This window comes from Rhinatrema bivittatum, chromosome 5 (assembly GCF_901001135.1).
Source record: "Rhinatrema bivittatum chromosome 5, aRhiBiv1.1, whole genome shotgun sequence".
Lineage (NCBI taxonomy): Eukaryota > Metazoa > Chordata > Amphibia > Gymnophiona > Rhinatrematidae > Rhinatrema > Rhinatrema bivittatum.
In genome coordinates, this window is record NC_042619.1 from 354,588,847 (window position 1) to 354,606,774 (window position 17,928).

At 43.2% G+C, this 17,928-nt stretch overlaps 1 protein-coding gene across 1 annotated transcript in view; it reads left to right on the forward strand.

The window, feature by feature from the left end:
- Nucleotides 1-17,928, forward strand: part of TUBGCP3 (tubulin gamma complex associated protein 3) — a 208,751-nt gene that overhangs the window by 10,240 nt on the left and 180,583 nt on the right. Inside the window, exon 2 of the mRNA XM_029604687.1 lies at nt 5,462-5,569. Coding sequence (XP_029460547.1) covers nt 5,462-5,569 — 108 coding nt within the window. The remainder of the gene's footprint in view (nt 1-5,461; nt 5,570-17,928) is intronic.

The window sequence follows — 17,928 nt, forward strand, 5'->3', positions numbered from 1 at the left end:
AATAGCAGTTACCCATGTACATCTTGTGACCGGCGCACTATTCGTCCGCATCGATGTCAGGACCATGTTGGGGACTGGGATTGCCATGGATCACCATGGTCACTCTTGAGGCCATGGAGGTGCTGGGACAATCTCGATACCGTAAGGGCTCAATGCACCGATGTCCTGGATCTTGTGCTGGTGGTGGAGCACATCAACCTCTAGCATCAGAGACCAGGTCTGCCATCGAGCGCCATGGTCACCCTTAACGTGTCAGTGTAGGGACGCCCTTGATATTGAATTGTGTGACCGCCCTCTGCTGTAGAGGCCTCTGTGCCATTGGCATCTGTGGAAGGGGAATCTCGTTGCACTGGCTTGGCATCGAGGTGGCGGAGTAGCAGCGCAAATCGACATCTTCGATACCATTGATGCCTCGAGGCCTTGGTACCCATGGTACCATTGATGCTGCTGTGCCCTCAATGCCCGTGGTACTCTCAATGCCCACAGGGCCCTCATCACCCATGGTGCCATCGACACCCTAGATCCTATCAAGGTGCGTGCATGGCCACCCTCAAAGTTGTTGAGGTTGAATAGATGGCAGACCCTCGATGCCATTGAGGTGTGTGGCCTTGAGGCCATCGAACTGCAGGGCCACCGTGGAGACCCTTGGGCCACCTAAACCTCTCGTTACCACTTTGACTACATCGAGCACCACCGACCAGGCACTGGGTTCACCATTGAGCACCCTGGTCTTCCCTGAAGCCACTGACCGCTGGGGCTTTTGGAGGCCCCTCTGTGACCCTGCAGCCCTCGGGTGGCAGGGGTTTTTGGCCTTGAGGCATCTGAGCACAGTGGTCCTTTGCCATTGAGGCTCCTTGCTGGTGTCCTCTGAGGCACTGAGGAATTCTGTTCTGTCTTCACCGCCTATGGCTATTGGCTGCTAACGATCTTGGCATTGGAGGCCCCACCGGGATGCATACACCAACTGTGTTAATGGGTGCTAGCGAGGCTTTCGCTTATTTGCCATCGAGCTTGCCACCCTCTCACAAATAAGTGAGCTAAGGGGAACAGTCGATGGCGCTGGTGATCATCGGTTCCTTTGGGCCACCAGGCAGTCTGTGGCACTATATGCCATCAAACTGATTATGGTTCAGTGAAGCGCCGTCGACGCCCTGGGTGCCTTAGCTGTGGCTTTGCGTTGATGGGTGTGAAAGTGCCATGGGCCCTAGGGGCACCCCCTCTGGGCTCCAGTGGCTGCGGTCGGAGGTCACAGGATATGACCACGTCAATTCATGGGCACCTTCGGTCATCAGGGACTTCACTGCTGTCAATTCCTGAGGGAATTGAGGTGAGCCGTTTCTGATTCTGTTTCGAGGGCTCGCCTCTTGAAGCATTATCAGGCACTGGAGGGGGCAATGCCATAGACCACCACCCTCCACCATACCTTACCCAGAGTACCAGTGGTTCTGGGTATGCCGTCGTCACACTGTGCTTCCCCACTCTGCTGGGAGTTACTGTGACATTGGTGCACAGCATGCATGGTAGGGAAAGGCTAGGCATCTACTTTGAGTACCTTGGGCAAATGCAGGCAGCATTCTCACTGTCTGTGCAGTCCTCAGCCATGCCAGGGTTCTGCCTTTGTCCCATCATGGTCTCAACCTCTGTACAGTGCAGTGAGTTCTGCACTGTACAGTGCTGAGAAGCACTGGCAGGGGAGGTGTCATCACACACTATGCTTTGTCGTGGGGCAGCATGTAGCCACCAACACTGGTATGTGGTACTCTGTCCTCTGTTGCATGGAATCATAGGTGTGCTGCCATCCGCAGGTTGGGATACCTCTGCATGAGTACCGCTTAGCATGCTTTTTCTGCAGGAGGCCTTATGTTACCCTCTGCTGCCTGGGCGTCTGTGTGTGTGCTTTTCCCTCCGGTGGACACAACAGGTTGTGTTCCACAGCCACAGGACTGACCTACGACTGCGTTCCTGTTCAGGGGAGTCCGTATTGGGATAGTGGTTCGGAAGTCATCTTCTCCCTCAGCAGAGAAATGTCTTTTGACCTCTCCCATGTCCAAAGCCCCTTTTTTAGTAGGCCTGAGGCTCCATCCCTGGTTAGTTTTACTCTGAACCGGGGCCTTGATTCTTTGAATTGATGCATCTGCTTGGAGGCCAGGGCCAGGCAGCGGTGGTCATTGGACCATTTTTGCTGAGGCCCCTCTGTAGATTACGGTGGTGACCTTCCCCATCTGAGGCTGGCTGCCTGCCTGTAGGGGGTTGGCCACGTCAGTGATTGTGCCTCATCTCTCCTCTAGGGAGTTGAAAATGTCTTTTGGGATCAGGAGGCTCTGATCCCATTGCTTCTTCTGTCCTCTGGAAGGGGAGATTAGACTGTGTTCTAGGGCAATCCTTATGGGTTCCCCCCTGGACACCTAACTGCATTCCTTCAAGGAGCGTCCCTTGTTTTTCCGTTCCTGGAGACTGAATGGCACTGTGCTGGCTGGCACCAGTCATGAGAACCAGTCAAGGGTAGTGATCTCTGTTGCTGTAAGATGCAGCAGGTATATTCTGGAGGGAGCCTGTCCATATTGCTCCCCAGTGAGTCTCCAGGGTTTCCCTGGTTCAGGGGTCACCTTAATACCTACTGGACTCAGTGGGCGTCTCTTCTTGGGGACCACTATCACCAGTCATTTCTGCCTGCAGGACCCTCCTCTGTGAGGAGAGTTCTAGTTCATCAAATGGATGAGCATGCCGTTCACCCTTTCGCCATGTCCATGGCTGAGCGGGGTGGGGGCAGAGTGACCCCGCACAGAGGTGCTGCACTTTGCTCGCGGTAGCATGCAAGCTATTCTTCCCCTTTTTGGGATCACCCTGTCTGCGGACAGAGGAGTCCTGGGTCATGCAGCGATGGTCCATTGCTGGACTGCATGCTTCCTTTGGGGGAATTATATTTATTTATTATTATTTATTTAAAGTTTTTTATATACCGCCGCTCATCAAAGATATCACGTCAGTGTACAATGAACAGGAACTTACGCCGGAGCGTTATACATTTAACAGGGTTAAATAAACATAAATAAATATGCATAAATAAATATGCATAAATATGCATAAATAATATGCATAAATAAATATGCATAAATATGCATAAATAAATAAACATAAATAAATATGCATTCCTGGCTTACACAAATATCTTCACTCAGTGACTTGCTATAAAGTGCTTGCCGTTTTGGCGGAGGACACTGATCTGCAACAGAGTGGACATGTCGGAAGGAGTTGAGAGAATGAGACAGGATTTAAGGAAGCTAGAAGAGTGATCAAAGATATGGCAGCTGAGATTCAATGCCAAGAAGTACAGAGTCATGCATATGGGGAGTGGAAATCCGAATGAAATGTATTCGATGGGGGGAGAAGGGCTGATGTGCACGGAGCAGGAGAGAGACCTTGGGGTGATTGTTTTGCCGACTTCAGATCATTAGACACTATGTGACAAGGCAATAGCTAAAGCCAGAAGAATGCTGGGCTGTATAGAGAGAGGAATATCAATTATGAAAAGGGAAGTGATTATCCCCTTGTATAGGGCCTTGGTGAGGCCTCATCTGGAGTACTGTGTTCAGTTCTGGAGACCGTATCTCCGAAGGGACAGTGACAAGATGGAGGCGGTCCAGAGAAGGATGACCAAAAAGGTGGATGGTCTTCATCGAATGACTTATGAGGAGAGATTGAAGAATCTAAATATGTACACCCTGGAGGAAAGGAGGAGCTGAGGTGATATGATAAAACCTTTCAAAGTATCTGAAAGTCTAATGATCCAAAGACAATGACAAACCTTTTCCTTCGGGAAAAAAAATCAGCAGAACCAAGGGTCACGATTTGAAGCTCCAGGGAGGAAGACTCAGAACCAGTGTCAGGAAGTATTTCTTCACAGAGAGTGTGGTGGATGCCTGGAACGCCCTTCCGGAGGAAGTGGTGAAGACCAAAATTGTGAAGGATTTCAAAGGGGCGTGGGATAAACACTGTGGATCCATAAAGTCTAGAGGATGTGAATGAAGAGAAGAGGCATGGGGGTGGCTTGCGGGAATGACGGCTGCTACCTGGAGATTAATATCCTTATTCAATAAACATACACACGGTTAATGCGACACCAACATTGTTCTATGCTTCAACGGCAAGAGGAAATGTGGAAAAAGATTTGCATCCACAAAAAAGCAGGGGAGTAGCTTGCTTGTTACGGCGGTTACTACCCCAAACCAAATAAGCCTGATACTTCACTTTCAATGCATATCGAGTATAGCTCTCTGCTTCAACAGCTGGGGGAATGAAGAAAAGATTTATATTCAGACAATAACCAACAAGGACTGAATTACATAGTCTGGGTAAACAAGCATGGGTGTAGATCGCTTGTTACGGCGGTTACTACCCAGAATCAGTTAAGCCTGATACTTCACTTGGAATACATATCCAGTGCAGCTCACTGCTTCAACGGCAGGGGGGAATGAAGAAAAGAGGATTTATATTCAGACAATAACCAACAAGGACTGAATTGCACAGGCTGGGTAAACAAATGTGGGAGTAGCTTGCTTATTACGGCGGTTACTACCCCTAAACAATTAGCAAGATACTTCATTTAGATGCAGCACCAGCACTGCTATCTATATCAATGGCGGGGGTGGAAGGGAAATAGAACCAAAAAGTTACTTATAAGGGCCAAGAGTAACAGCTGAGTATGAAAAAAATAAGCGTGAAATCTTGCTGGGCAGACTGGATGGGCCGTTTGGTCTTCTTCTGCCGCCATTTCTATGTTTCTATGTAACTTAGCAAATAAAAATATTTCGACATTTAGTAATGAAATTGGCCTAAGGCCGTTTTGGGAGAACAATTTTATATTTGTCATTTTGACCGTGTCTGGCATTTTACCCAAAGCAATTATAGCATCCAACATCTGTTGCACACTTGGTAATAAGGCAGGGTTCAGTGCTTTATAGAAAAGTGAAGTCAGCTCATTTGACCCTGGAACCTTGAAATTCTTTAACCCCTTTATCACTGACACAGTCTCCGAGGTCGGAATGGGCTCATTCAATTTCTCCAGTTGGCCAGGCATTATATCGGCAGAGCAACTCTTGCCATAGAATTATCCCTAGCCTTGAGGTTTTCTGTCTCAGCAGTATATGTCTTTAATAGTATTTCTGAAACACTTCACTACCGAAACAGTAGTGATTAGCTCTCCATTTGCCACCCATAGTCCTCAGACAAATGCTGATCTACTGTCTCTCCTAACCAAGTTGTGTAACATTTTACCTGAGCGATTTCCAGAAAGAAAAAGTGTGGTTTCAGGAAAAACAAACAAGTCACTCTCATGTGTAAGCTATCATTAAGTGTCTTTGTTAATAAAAGAAACTCCTGTTGGACCTGAGGAAGGTTGGAGATTCAACTTTTGTTTACACGCATTCAGTTTATTTACTTTTCTTTTTGTTTTGTTTTCCAGCTGATGTGGCCCAGCAGTTCCAGTATGCCGTGAGAGTTATTGGAAGCAACTTTGCACCTACTGTCGAGCGAGATGAGTTTCTTGTAGCTGAAAAAATCAAGAAAGAATGTATGCTTTTTCTATTTCCAGCACAATAAAGGGGATTTACACTTGTCAAAGTAAATCACAAAAAAAACAAGGAGTGAGGATTGAGGAAAAATTTGCTTATGATTAAATCTGTAATCAGCCTACAAGTGGGTAGCAAAATACTTCTGCTTAACATTTCTATAGTGCTACTTGAGGTACACAGCGCAGTACAAACAATGCATGAGACATTCCCTGCTTAATAGAGCTTGTAATCTTATGTGTTTTTACTGTGTTGTGCACACTGAGTAGTGCTATAACATGTTTAGTAGCAGCAGCAGCAAAGTGTTGAATGCAGCTTTTTTTTTTTTTTTTTTAATATGAGCAATGCACAAATATCATTTGGAAGTTTTAGTCTTGTTACATGGTAGAGTTGCAGTTATACAGAAATCCAATGCATTCAACAACGCACTCATTATATCCACCCTTAGATATAAACAGGTATTGCATGGCTTCACATCCATAGCCTACAGGTACACTTTTTTGTTCTCTCAATCATCATTTTTAGTTGATTTAACTTAGTGACGCTCTCACTTTCTGTTCAGGAAACTGTGTGTGCCTCTTACCACAATAGATTTTAACAATATACTGTTTAAAATAAAGCTGATGCTTAGATTTCAATCCTAACTATATTTAGCAGATCAGTTCTATTGTCAAGATTTGTCTTGATTTAAAGTGACAGGTTAATTGCAGTTGATTTAACACCAGGTATTTTCTGTGGTTTCCAGTATGTGGAATGTTGGAAAGACTTATGTAAAAGGAGTTTATATCAGTCTATTTTGGGGCAAAATAAGTCATTAAATTTGGCTTGTTGGAAGAAAAGGGCACTATTTTGGCTGAGTTTGAAAATGAGAAACGTGAAATATGTTTTTGGAGAGTCTGTCCTCCCAAAAAAATTGGCCTGTATGTAAGACTACTGACTTAAGATTTTGGTTAAAGATGGAAGTGATGAGATTGGGGTATAGTGGAACAGGAGTTAAAGGGAACTGGAAGAGATATTGTCAGAGAAAGTCAAGTGCTCAGACTTAGTTTGATCCTTACCTTTTTTTCAGACCCTCTTATTATCTAACAAGAGTTTATTATTTAGGATTGAGTATTCCCTATATAGAAATAAATACCGTAGAGCAGTTATATATGAGGACAATAAACTTTATTTTCCAAGCAATAACGTCTCAAGATCTACTTTGAGTGTGATAACTCTTGAATTGTATTCTGACTACGTAATATAATGATATGAGTACAAATATCAATATTATTGTGACAGCAACTATAGTAATGAAATAGATATTCACTAATGACATAGCTACATATATATTTTAATCTTTAAAACATAATCTTAATGGGCAAGATGGCCAACGCATAAGCTCACGCAACTCCTCAGCTCCACGTTGAAATTTGTCCCAAGCTTTTCTTAGTTCTTCAATTTCTTTGTAAAGTTAATTCTACAAAAGGATGCCTCACACTAAAAGAAAAGCTCGGGTTCGTGAGACTCTTACCTCAACGCTGATATCTGATGGAAGGCAAATGCGGATTGAGGAAGGTTTTGCGAGACCCACTGTTCTGAGACCGGAGGGAGGGGCCGCTGGCAAAATCGACGAGAAGCAGACGCCAATTGCCCTGGCCGAGGAAACATCCCTCGGCCCCGGAGCACCTAGAACTCCAAGCCCGCCGTCTGGACCTTCAATGAGATTGGAGGATTTTCTGGAAAGACCAGCTGTTCCAATTACCCCACTGACCACGGCCACCCAGAGAATCGATATCGGTACGCCGAGTGATTCGATGAACCTGATGCAGGGCTCCATGGGCTGAATAGCAGAGGGGGCAGAAACCAGACAAAGGCAGGAGAGAAGTCCTGGAGGTAGGAGTAAAAGTTTTGGATACCAGTGAGATTTGTTTGAAGACTATACCAGAAAAAATAACTTTGCAAGAGATTTGGAAGTTGTTGCTAAATATGGATGCCTATTAACTCTTTAACCATGTTATTAAAGGAAAATATTAATAAAACTCAATGTCTTAAAAATAAAATAACTGTGGAAATTTCCATGAAAGAGCTGGATAAGGAAATGACGGTTGTTAAAGAAGTCCAGGCTAATTTAATTAAATCGGAGTCTATATTTATAAACAAAATGGAAGTATTGGAAAATGCGGCGAGAAGACCAAATTTAAGATTCTTGAGCTTTCCTAAGTCACGGCTGTTACCACCCAAAGAATTGTTTAAAAGCTATTTGATTAATGTTTTGAAATTTCCAGAACCAGCTCTTCCAGCTTATATCCAAGATTTATTATATACCATCCTCAAGAGATTCTAAGGAAAATGGGGTACAACGAAATGAAGAAGATTTACCTTCACCCTTAAACTTAACAGAGATTCTATTAAGAATTAAGATTCTCCACAGCGGGCCCTACCATCTGGAACAACTTACCGTCTGACCTCAGATTGGAACCCTGTCCTCTAACCTTCCAAAAAAAAAGACCTGGCTTTTCCTCCAAGCCTTCTCTTAATTTGTAATATTTCATCATACCGCTCATCAGATTTCACTCCACTGACTAGACGCTCTACCTAGTCTCTCTCTCTCTTATATTTATATATATATATCTACCTTATAAATGGGCTCTGACCGGCCTGCAAATGCGCAGTAGAGCACGTCGGTCAGAGCCGAGCGTGCCCGAAAAAAAAAAAAAATGGCGCTGGGGCGCAGGAGTGACGGCGGCGGTGAGAAGCAGGAGCGGCGGCGACGAGCGCGTGGGAGGAACACCCCCCTCCCCCCCGGAGATCTTCTGTCTGCCGCTGAGCTGAAAGGGGAGGGCATTGGGAGAGGGAGAATTGAGGGAGGGAGAATTGAGGGAGAGAAGAGGGAGGAGAGGGGAAGGTTAGAGGGAGGGAGGGAGTGGGAAGGAAATGGACCGAAATTTTTTTTTTTTAAATGTAGCCCGTTGTTATGGGCTTAACGGCTATCTACCTTATAAATGGGCTCTGACCGGCCCGCAAATGCGCAGTAGAGCGCAGCTCTACCGTGCATGCGCGGGCGAGCACGTCGGTCAGAGCCGAGTGTGCCCGAAAAAAAAAATGGCGCTGGGGCGCAGGAGCGACGGCAGCGGTGAGAAGCAGGAGCGGTGGCGACGAGCAGGAGCGGCGCCGTGCACTTGGGAGGAACACCCCCCTCCCCCCCGGAGATCTTCCGTCTGCCACTGAGCTGAAAGGGGAGGGCATTGGGAGAGGGAGAATTGAGGGAGGGAGAATTGAGCGGGAGGAGAAGGCAAGGTGAGAGGGAGGGAGAATAGAGGGGGAGGGGGGAAGGTGAGAGGGGAGGGAGAATAGAGGGAGGGAGGGAGTGGGAAGGAAATGGACCGAAATTTTTTTTTTTAAATGTAGCCCGTTGTTACGGGCTTAACGGCTAGTATATATATATTCCACTAGTAATGCTGTCATTCTACTTCCTGTCTACCCTAGCCTCCCAAGTTCGATCTCCTTGTTATTTGTAACTTTGCCTTCTGCCTTTGGTGTTATGGTTTTTTAGCTAGCCCCCTAAGTTCCATGTAAACCGATCTGATATGAATTACTCATTCATGAAGGTCGGTATAGAAAAGTGTTAAAATAAATAAAAGTCTTTGGAAATGTCAATTTGAGTCAACGGCAACTCTCCTGGTAACTTTTACCTTTACATCGGAAAGAGACTCTGTGCTAAGACCTTACTTTAGAAACCTATCTCAGCAATTTTATGGTCAAGTAGTGAGTCTTCCCCGATAGAGTGAAAACAACCCAGGAGAGAAGAAAAAAGTTCTTGAGTATGAGAAATGAGGTGGTAACAAGGCGAGCAAAATTCAATCTATGTTACCCTGTAAATGTATTGTTTATCAAAATACTAAATATATTTTTGTGGAACCAACACATCTCCGAGAATATCTAAACTCCCACTCCTAATATTGCTCCAGGGGGGATAGGCTAATATAGAAATATCAGTGGGATTATGCGTATCTTACTATATTTGTATTTTCTTAAACATCTGCTTCTTTAAAATCTTGTCCTCCCCCCCCCCCCCCATCTTATGATATTCAGAGATGCATTTCTTTTTTGTGAACATGATATAATGTTATTAGTTAGCACTTTGTTTTCTTTTTCTCTGTACTTTTCCGAGAACATTGTTTTGATGTTAATAATTATTGAAAATTCAATAAAAATAAAATTAAAAAAAACCAAACAGAACATAATCTTAACACAGGGTTCTCTTATGCAGAGAAAGTGATTCAATCTTACCAATTCGAGAAGCAATTTGCCCTTCTGTCTCTCTTGTGGGAAAGAGGTAATAACCTACTTGCTCTTCTCTAGATCCTTTTATTATTTATACACGTGGTGTTGCAACCCTTACTCTAACCGCAATTGTGGTTGCTCTGAACCATCTGACCACAAGTGTGGTCTGTCTGTATTGACCACAATGAGACAGCAGGCCATAACTAGCAAATGAAGCATCGTATCCCTATCATAATCTTAAATATGCAGTTATAGGCATTCTTTATGCTTGAGTAAAAGCAAATAATTATAATACTGACTACATTCTTTATTAACAGGTAACGGTGATAACAGAATCAGTGACATCTCCTGACAGTATTAATTTTAGACAAAATTTGGTGGACACCTTGGAGGAGTCTTAGGGGACATCAAAGCCAGTAATTGGTACACAAAGGGGGGGATGGGAAGGTGTATGCTTTTCCCACTTTTTTAAAACGCGTACCATGCACATAACTGTTATTCTTGAATGTATTATAATTGTCACGAATATTGCATTAACCAGTTCTAAATTCTTTAACAAGAAATACAGTTTAAATAGCTGTAGGTAAATAGCTGCATATTGGCTTATTTTCTGTTGGTCTTTAATGCTCTTTGCTTGTTTTGGGCAGATTAAAAGTATAAAGTGCAACATAAATCCTACTTGAAGTTCAGTACAGCCCACTTAACAGAAAATATATATTGTGAGCTCCAAGAATACATGTGAATAAATCATTCAGTATAAATAAAACATCTTCTCAAAAGATGGAAAACAGTTGGAATGTGGTGCAAGCTTTGTGGCAAAATCATTTTGTTAATTTTAATTTAATGAAATGTTTAATCTTCTTGTAAAGAAGCCCTTTGAAGATAAGTTATTGAAGGAAAGTCCCAGAGTACAGCTTCCCAAGGAAATCTTCATAAATGCAATTATTTATTTTCAGCCAGTATTTCAAACAGTCCACAAAAGTAGGTCTCCGACTTGGACAGTGTTTTGCTGTCTGGATGTATCTGGAGGGACAAACGACAAGGCAGATAAGTTAGATACATAAAGATTATAAGGGACCCCTAATAAAATATACAAACCCCCCCATGCCTCTGTTACAAAATTATACGTACCTTAAATAGAATGTAACGCTGCATGAGTGGCCGTTTGCTAGCCAGAGTCCAGAACAGTCTGGACTCTGGCTATCCTTACATCAACTTTATTAATTACAGGCAAAATGAAAGAGACAACCTGTTTACCTCAGCAGTGCTTACCAAAACATACAGCAATAGGTCAGTCATTTATACAGGCACTGTCTTACATAGAAACATAGAAGTGATGGCAGAAGAAGACCAAACGGCCCATCCAGTCTGTCCAGCAAGCTTTCACACCTATTTGTTTTCATAATCTGTTACTCTGACCACTGAGATCAGGGCCCTTATTGGTAACTTTTTGGTTCCAATTCCCTTCCACCCCCACCATCGATGCAGACAGCAGTGCTGGAGCTGCATCTAAGTGAAGTATCTAGCTAATTGGTTTGGGGTAGTAACCACCGTAATAAGCAAGCTACTCCCATTTGTTTACCCTGCATGTGCAATTCAGCCATTGTTGGTTGTCTGAATAAAAAGCCTCTTTACTTAATTCCCTCTGTTGCTGAAGCAGTGAGCTGCGCTGGATACTTATTCCAAGTCAAGTATCATGCTTAATTGATTCGGGGTAGTAGCCACCATAACAAGCAAGCTACACCCATGCTTATTTGTTTACCCAGACTATGTAATTCATTCCTTGTTGGTTGATGCTGATATAAATCATCTTTTCTTCATTCTCTCTGCCGTTGAAGCAGAGAGCTATGCTGGATGTGCATTGAAAGTGAAGTATCAGGCTTATTTGATTTGGGGTAGTAACTGCCGTAACAAGCAAGCTACTCCCTGCTTTTTTGTGGATGCAAATCCTTTTTTCCACATTTCCTCTTGCCGTTGAAGCATAGAGCTATATTGGAGTCGCATTAACTGTGTGTATGTTTATTGAATAAGGATATTAATCTCCAGGTAGTAGCCGTCATTCCCGCAAGCAAGCCACCCCTTGCCTCTTCTCTTCATTTACATCCTCTAGACTTTATGGATCCACAGTGTTTATCCCACGCCCCTTTGAAATCCTTCACAGTTTTGGTCGTCTCCTCATTCCCAAGGCCTCTCTATGCCTTCCTGAGCCTAAGCTTTAGTTCCCTGTCCAGGGAGACTTCCTGGACAGGGAACAATCTTTCTTTAAGGTGGGTCAAGTCAATCTTTTCTTTAAGGTGGGTCAAGTCTAGATACCTGGAACTGGACCCTTAAGGTGTTCTGAGGGTTTCACTTGTACACTCCTTTACTTACCCTCCCCCTCAGCTCAAACTTCTTAAGTTGAGCATCACCCCTACTAGGGTTATGTCCCTAGCTAGGAACCTTTCATTCTTATTTTCATTTCCTACTTTGTTCTAGAGCTTTTTTTCTCTAGCAACCTGTAGAGTTGGGTTATGAGCTGCTGAAGCAGGGAATGCCTCTCATTGTAATCCATGTGCCTACCCACAACCTGAGTTAGAATGAACTTCAGATGGGGGTCCATTCACCTTTCCTCTTTTTGGGCCTCCACTAAGGGTTCTTGTTATGGAACTGGCTTCTCTCATAAGAACATAACATAATTGCCATAATGGATCAGACCAAAGGTCTATCAAGACCAATATCCTGTTTTCAACAGTAGCCAATCCAAGTCACAAGTATTTGACAGGATCCCAAAATTGTGAGATTCCATGTTGCTTATCCCAAGGATAATGAGTGGATTTCCCTAAATTATGCATTGAGTAAAAAAAATATTTTCTCCTATTTGTCTTAAATGTGTCACCCAGTAACTTCCTTGAATGTCCCCTAAACTTTGCACTTTTTAAAAGAGTATAATAAATCTTTACCTGTTCCATGCCACTCGTTTTATAGACCTTTATTATATCTCTCTTCAGCTGTCTCTTCTCCAGGCTGAAGAGCTCTAACCTATTTATCCTTTCCTTATAAGCCAATCATTCCATCTATTTTATCATTTTGGTCACCCTTCTCCTTGGACCTTTGAAGGTCTAGCATACCCTGCCTTTTTGGTGGTATCTTCCTTGAGATTTATGTCAGAAATTTCCAAATCCTTCATCCCTGAGGGAAGACCTCTAGCCAAGACTACTTTTCTGCCTTGGTTTTTTCCAGGAATCTCACTCTCATCAATGTCTCTTTCATTGACCCCATCCAGCAGCTTGGCTTCCATGGGTTTTTGCACCAGTTAACATACAACAGTCCTCAAATCCTTGGTATTGACTATGTCTCCTCTATCCTTTTTAAAAATAGAGAAATCCTCCTTGTTCTCTGCAATTTGGTTCTCTAGGAGTGAGTTTGCCAGGGTAGGGAATTGCTGCTAGTCTCCATGAATGTAGGCCACCATCTCTGGAGGTTCGTATGTGCAGCCTTGTTTAACCTACTTTCTCAAAATGAATGTTTGCTAATTCTCAAGTTCACCTGTTACCTGTGCCAAAATCCCTTCCATCTCCACTGGAACCATAGAAGTGCCAAGTCCAGACTGAGGAGTGCTAACAAAAAATCTTCACCATAGGGTGTCACCAAGTTGAGTCACAAATCATCTTTTCCCTGTCCAGGGCACTTCTTATTGGAGTAGCCTCTCTCCATAATACAGTCATATCTGTAGGTCTAAAACCAATGGCCATTTCTTTTCTTTCTTGTTTATCATTCATGTGGGTGAATTTTTCTCATCTGCAGTGGCTTGCCGGCCCCCATACATGGCTACAGCCATTAGTACTGGCCAGATTTCTCATAGTTGGCGGGGCTTTGGGGACCCTCCAGATTGGGGCTATTTTTCTTCCAGTTCACAAGGCAAGTTTCCATGCTTGCTTAGATTCTACTTTTCCTACTTTTCTCAGTGGTCCTTTGACTTTGTCCCTTCCTTCATTCCTGCTCTCAGGAAGGAAGAACTGTTACAAATGGTTCCAGCCTCATTTGTAAATTCTGCAGTTGTTGGTCTTGTTCTGGCAGCATTTGATGCTGGATATACTGGTTCTGCTGCACTAATTGTAATTACCATTGCCCTTTTTATCAGAGCCTACAATAGGTCTTCCATTTCCTTCATGGATTCTGGCAGAGGCTTTCTTAGAAGCTCTGCTCATATTCACAGTCACCACTTTCCCTTTTTCCTTCAGTGAAGCACTTTGACAGCATAGCGGGTTTTCTTTAAAGGACCCTAGCCAGTTCAAGAAGTCACATCAACAAAACTTTACAGGGATGGGAAGAGAAGCAAAAAAAAACCCAAAACAACCCCTAGCATCCTTAGCCTGTTTAAACTACCAGATTGCTACTGCAGGCAGGCCCCAGGAAAATTCCTTTTTCTATTTTTTTCTTTCAGTATGAATCTCTGGCCTGTGCTACTGTTTAGGGCAGAATTCCTTCGTGCAAGTTCCTGTTCTGTGGAATGCTTAGATCAAACCCGGGTTTCAAACAGAGAAAAAAACCTTTTTTTTTTTTTTTTCTTGGCATGAGTCTTTGCCTGTGCAAACATTTTACAGCAGATGCATCTCACTGCTGCCTCCATATGTAGCACAGCACGAGTGGTTTGTTGGCTTGCTGGAGGACAAGCTATCCTTACATCAACTTTTATTAATTGCAGGCAAAATAAAACATAGAGAACCTGCTTACCAAAATATACAGCAATAGGTCAGCCATTTATATAGGCGCCATCTTCTCCTCATTCCTAAGGCCTCTCTATGCCTTCCCGAGCCTAAGCTTTTATTTCCTTGGCCAGGGAGATACCCTGTACTCAGGATTCCTTTCCGAAAGGTAAATCGGGTCCAGATACCTGAAGCTGGTCCTTTAAGGTGTGCTGAGGGTTTCACTTATACACTCTTTTTTTTTTTTTTTTTTTACACATGATCAGCACAGTGTTGAGCAGATAACATCACTTAATTTTCTAAGAAGCGGAATATTCCCTCCAAGCTATACAAACATTTCAAAACAGGTGACAGAGCCCAGTGACCAGCTTAAATCCCTGTGCACAAATACTGCAAAGGTTACATGACCTACAGTGACCAATCAAAACAAAGATAATGGTTCAGATAGTTCAAGGGCTCTGGTCTCAGGAGGAAGCTAGGTTGGAGACCAGAGCAATAAGACAAGACTAGTCTCTTGTAACTTCTGCAATTGGAGTGCTCTCTGACAGTATGACAGCAGTGGCCTGCATGAACAGGCAAGCAGCTACTCGGAGCCCAGCAATGTCTGAGGAGACCAGACTTGTATTTCATTGCATAGAAGAGAACCTGCTACAGTTGTCGGCAGTGTATTTTGCTGGTTAAAAGAACAGACAAACCAATTTTCTCAGCAGGAATCTACAGGATCCAAGTGAATGGGAGCTCAGTCAAGGAAGCCGTTCAGTTAATAGTGGACCATTGAGGCACTCCTCTTGTGGATCTGATGTCCGCTCATAAGAACACCAAAGCCTGCTTTTTCTTTATTTGATACAGGAAACCTGACGCCGGAGGCATAGATGTGATCCAGCCATGGCCAAGAAACAAGTTGGTGTATGCCTTTCCTCCCTGGCCTCAGTTAGGGAAGCTTTTGAGAAGAATAAAGGAGGGGAATTGCATCATCCTAGTAGGTCTAGATTGGCCAGGGAGACCTTGCTGTGTGGATCTCAAAGGGTTACAGATTGATTGTCCTTTTCAGTTGTTGGGAGCTTGATTTCTGGTAGTTCAGGGTCCAATTATCAAGGAAGATCCACCTCCATTCTATCTTTTGACTTGGCTCTTGAGAGGTTGCACCTATGAGAGAATGTCTACTCTTCCTCTGTAATTTCTACACTGTTAAAGGCCTGTAAAAGTTTGATCTCTTTAACTTATGATCAGGTCTAGTGTCTGTCTGAAGCATGCTGTAGGAAATGGTTAGCGGTTATCCATTTCAGTAAGGTTTGCATAAAGGTTTGTCTCTAAATTCTGTAAGAGTTCAGGTGGCTGCTTTCTCCTGTTTCAGGGGTAGAGCTCAAGAGTTCTTGGTTGCCTCCCATTGGTATACTTACTCGGTTCATTTCGGGACATGAAGAGGCTGCACCACTTTTTTGGACTAGTGGTTCCCCTTGGGACCTCAGTTTGGTTCTTAGAGTTATTTTCTCTTCTCCTTTTGAACCGGTGAATCATGTTTCTCTCAAAAGATCTCACTCTTGAGGCATTTTTTTTTCTGGTGGCGATTTGTTCAGCTAGGGCAGTTTTCTGAGTTTCACGTCCTCTTCTGTTGAAGTCCCTTTCTTTATTTTTCAGATTTGATTTCTATTTGACCAGTCCTCTCCTTGCCAGAGGTGCTGTTTGCTTTCATTTGCAACCTATCGTTAAAATGTCTGTTGTAATGGAAGATTGGAGGGTGGCCAATAAAGCTGATCTTTTAAAACAGGATCCAGGGTGATCCAGGAAACGAGACCAGTGACCCTGAATTCAGTGCCGGGAAAAATCATAGAAACTATTCTAAAGCACAAAATCACAGAGAATATTGGAAGACATGGTTTTACATGAAGGAAATCTTTCCTTACCAGTCTACTACATTTTTTTTTGTAGGGGTTAATAATAATGATCTGGTGGATATAGTGTATTTTTGGATTTTCAGAAGGTGTTTGACAAAGTACCCCATGAGAGATTCCTTAGAAAAATAAAAATCATGGGATAGGAGGCAATGTATTATTGTGGATTGCAAACTGGTTAAAAGACAGGAAACAGAGTAAGAATAAATGATTAGTTTTCTCAGTGGAGAAAGGTAAACAGTGGAGTGCCTCAGGTTTCTGTAAGAGACTGATGCATTTTAATGTATTTATAAATTATCTGGAAAAGGGTATGATGAGTGAGGTGATCAAATTTGCAGATGAAATAAAATTATTCTGAGTTGGTAAATACAAGCAGATTGTGAGAAATTGCAGAAGGACCTTGCAAGGCTTGGAGACTGGGCATGCAAATAGCAGATGAAATTTAATTTGGACAAGTGCAAAGTGATGCACATGGGGGAAAAGTAACCCACACTATAGTTGTACAATGTTAGGTTCCATATTAGGAGTTCCCTCCCAGGAAAAAGATCTGGGCATCATTGTGGCCTATACTTGACTGCCACCGCTGCCGCACATTGAGCCAAGGATTTCAATGGAATTATTAGTAAAGGAATGGAGAATAAAACTGAGAATATCATCATACATCTGTATCGCCCCATAGTAAAACCACAACTAGAGTAATGTGTGCAGTTTTGGTCACCACATCTTAAAAAAAAAATGTATTTGAACTGGGAAAGGTACAGAGAAGAGCAACCAAAATTATAAAGGGGATGGAAGGGCTAACGAGGTTAGCACTGTTCAGCTTGGAGAGGAGACAGTTGAAGAGGGATATGAAGGAGGTCTAGCAAATCATGAGTAGAATAGACGGAGTTCATAAACGTATTAGCCAGATAAACCTGGGGAAGGCCAGTACTTAACCCTTGGTATTAGCGGCATAGGATCTATCTAGAGTTTGGGATCCTGCCAGGTACTTGTCACCTGGATTGGCCATTATTGGAAATGGGATACTGGACTTGATGGACCCTCAGTCTGATCCAGCATGGCAGTTTTTATGTTTTGATCTGATTCAGTCCATTTCCATGCCAGCCTTCTTCAGAGAAGAATGTCAGGGCAGTAATGGATTTCTAAAGATTTGGATGTCTATCGAGTTCTCATTAGGTACTTGGAGATCACAAACTCCTTTCAAAGATCTGATTAAGGAAACAATTGCTTTAACATACTTTGGCCCATTCAATCATAGCACATTCATCTTCTTGGGGATCAGTGATGCCTATTGCTACGGAGGACATTTGCAAAGCAGCCCCCTGGTTATTGCATTCTTTCTCTAAGCATTATCGGTTGGATGTTCTTACTCAGGAGGATGCAGCTTTCAGAGCTTGTATTTCAGGGTGGCTTTGACGTCCTCTCTACCGGATTATTTGGGCCTTGCTGCTTCCCACTTGTCTGGACTTGGTCTAGCAGGATGAAAAGGAAGGATAAATTGTATTTGTTAATTTTCTT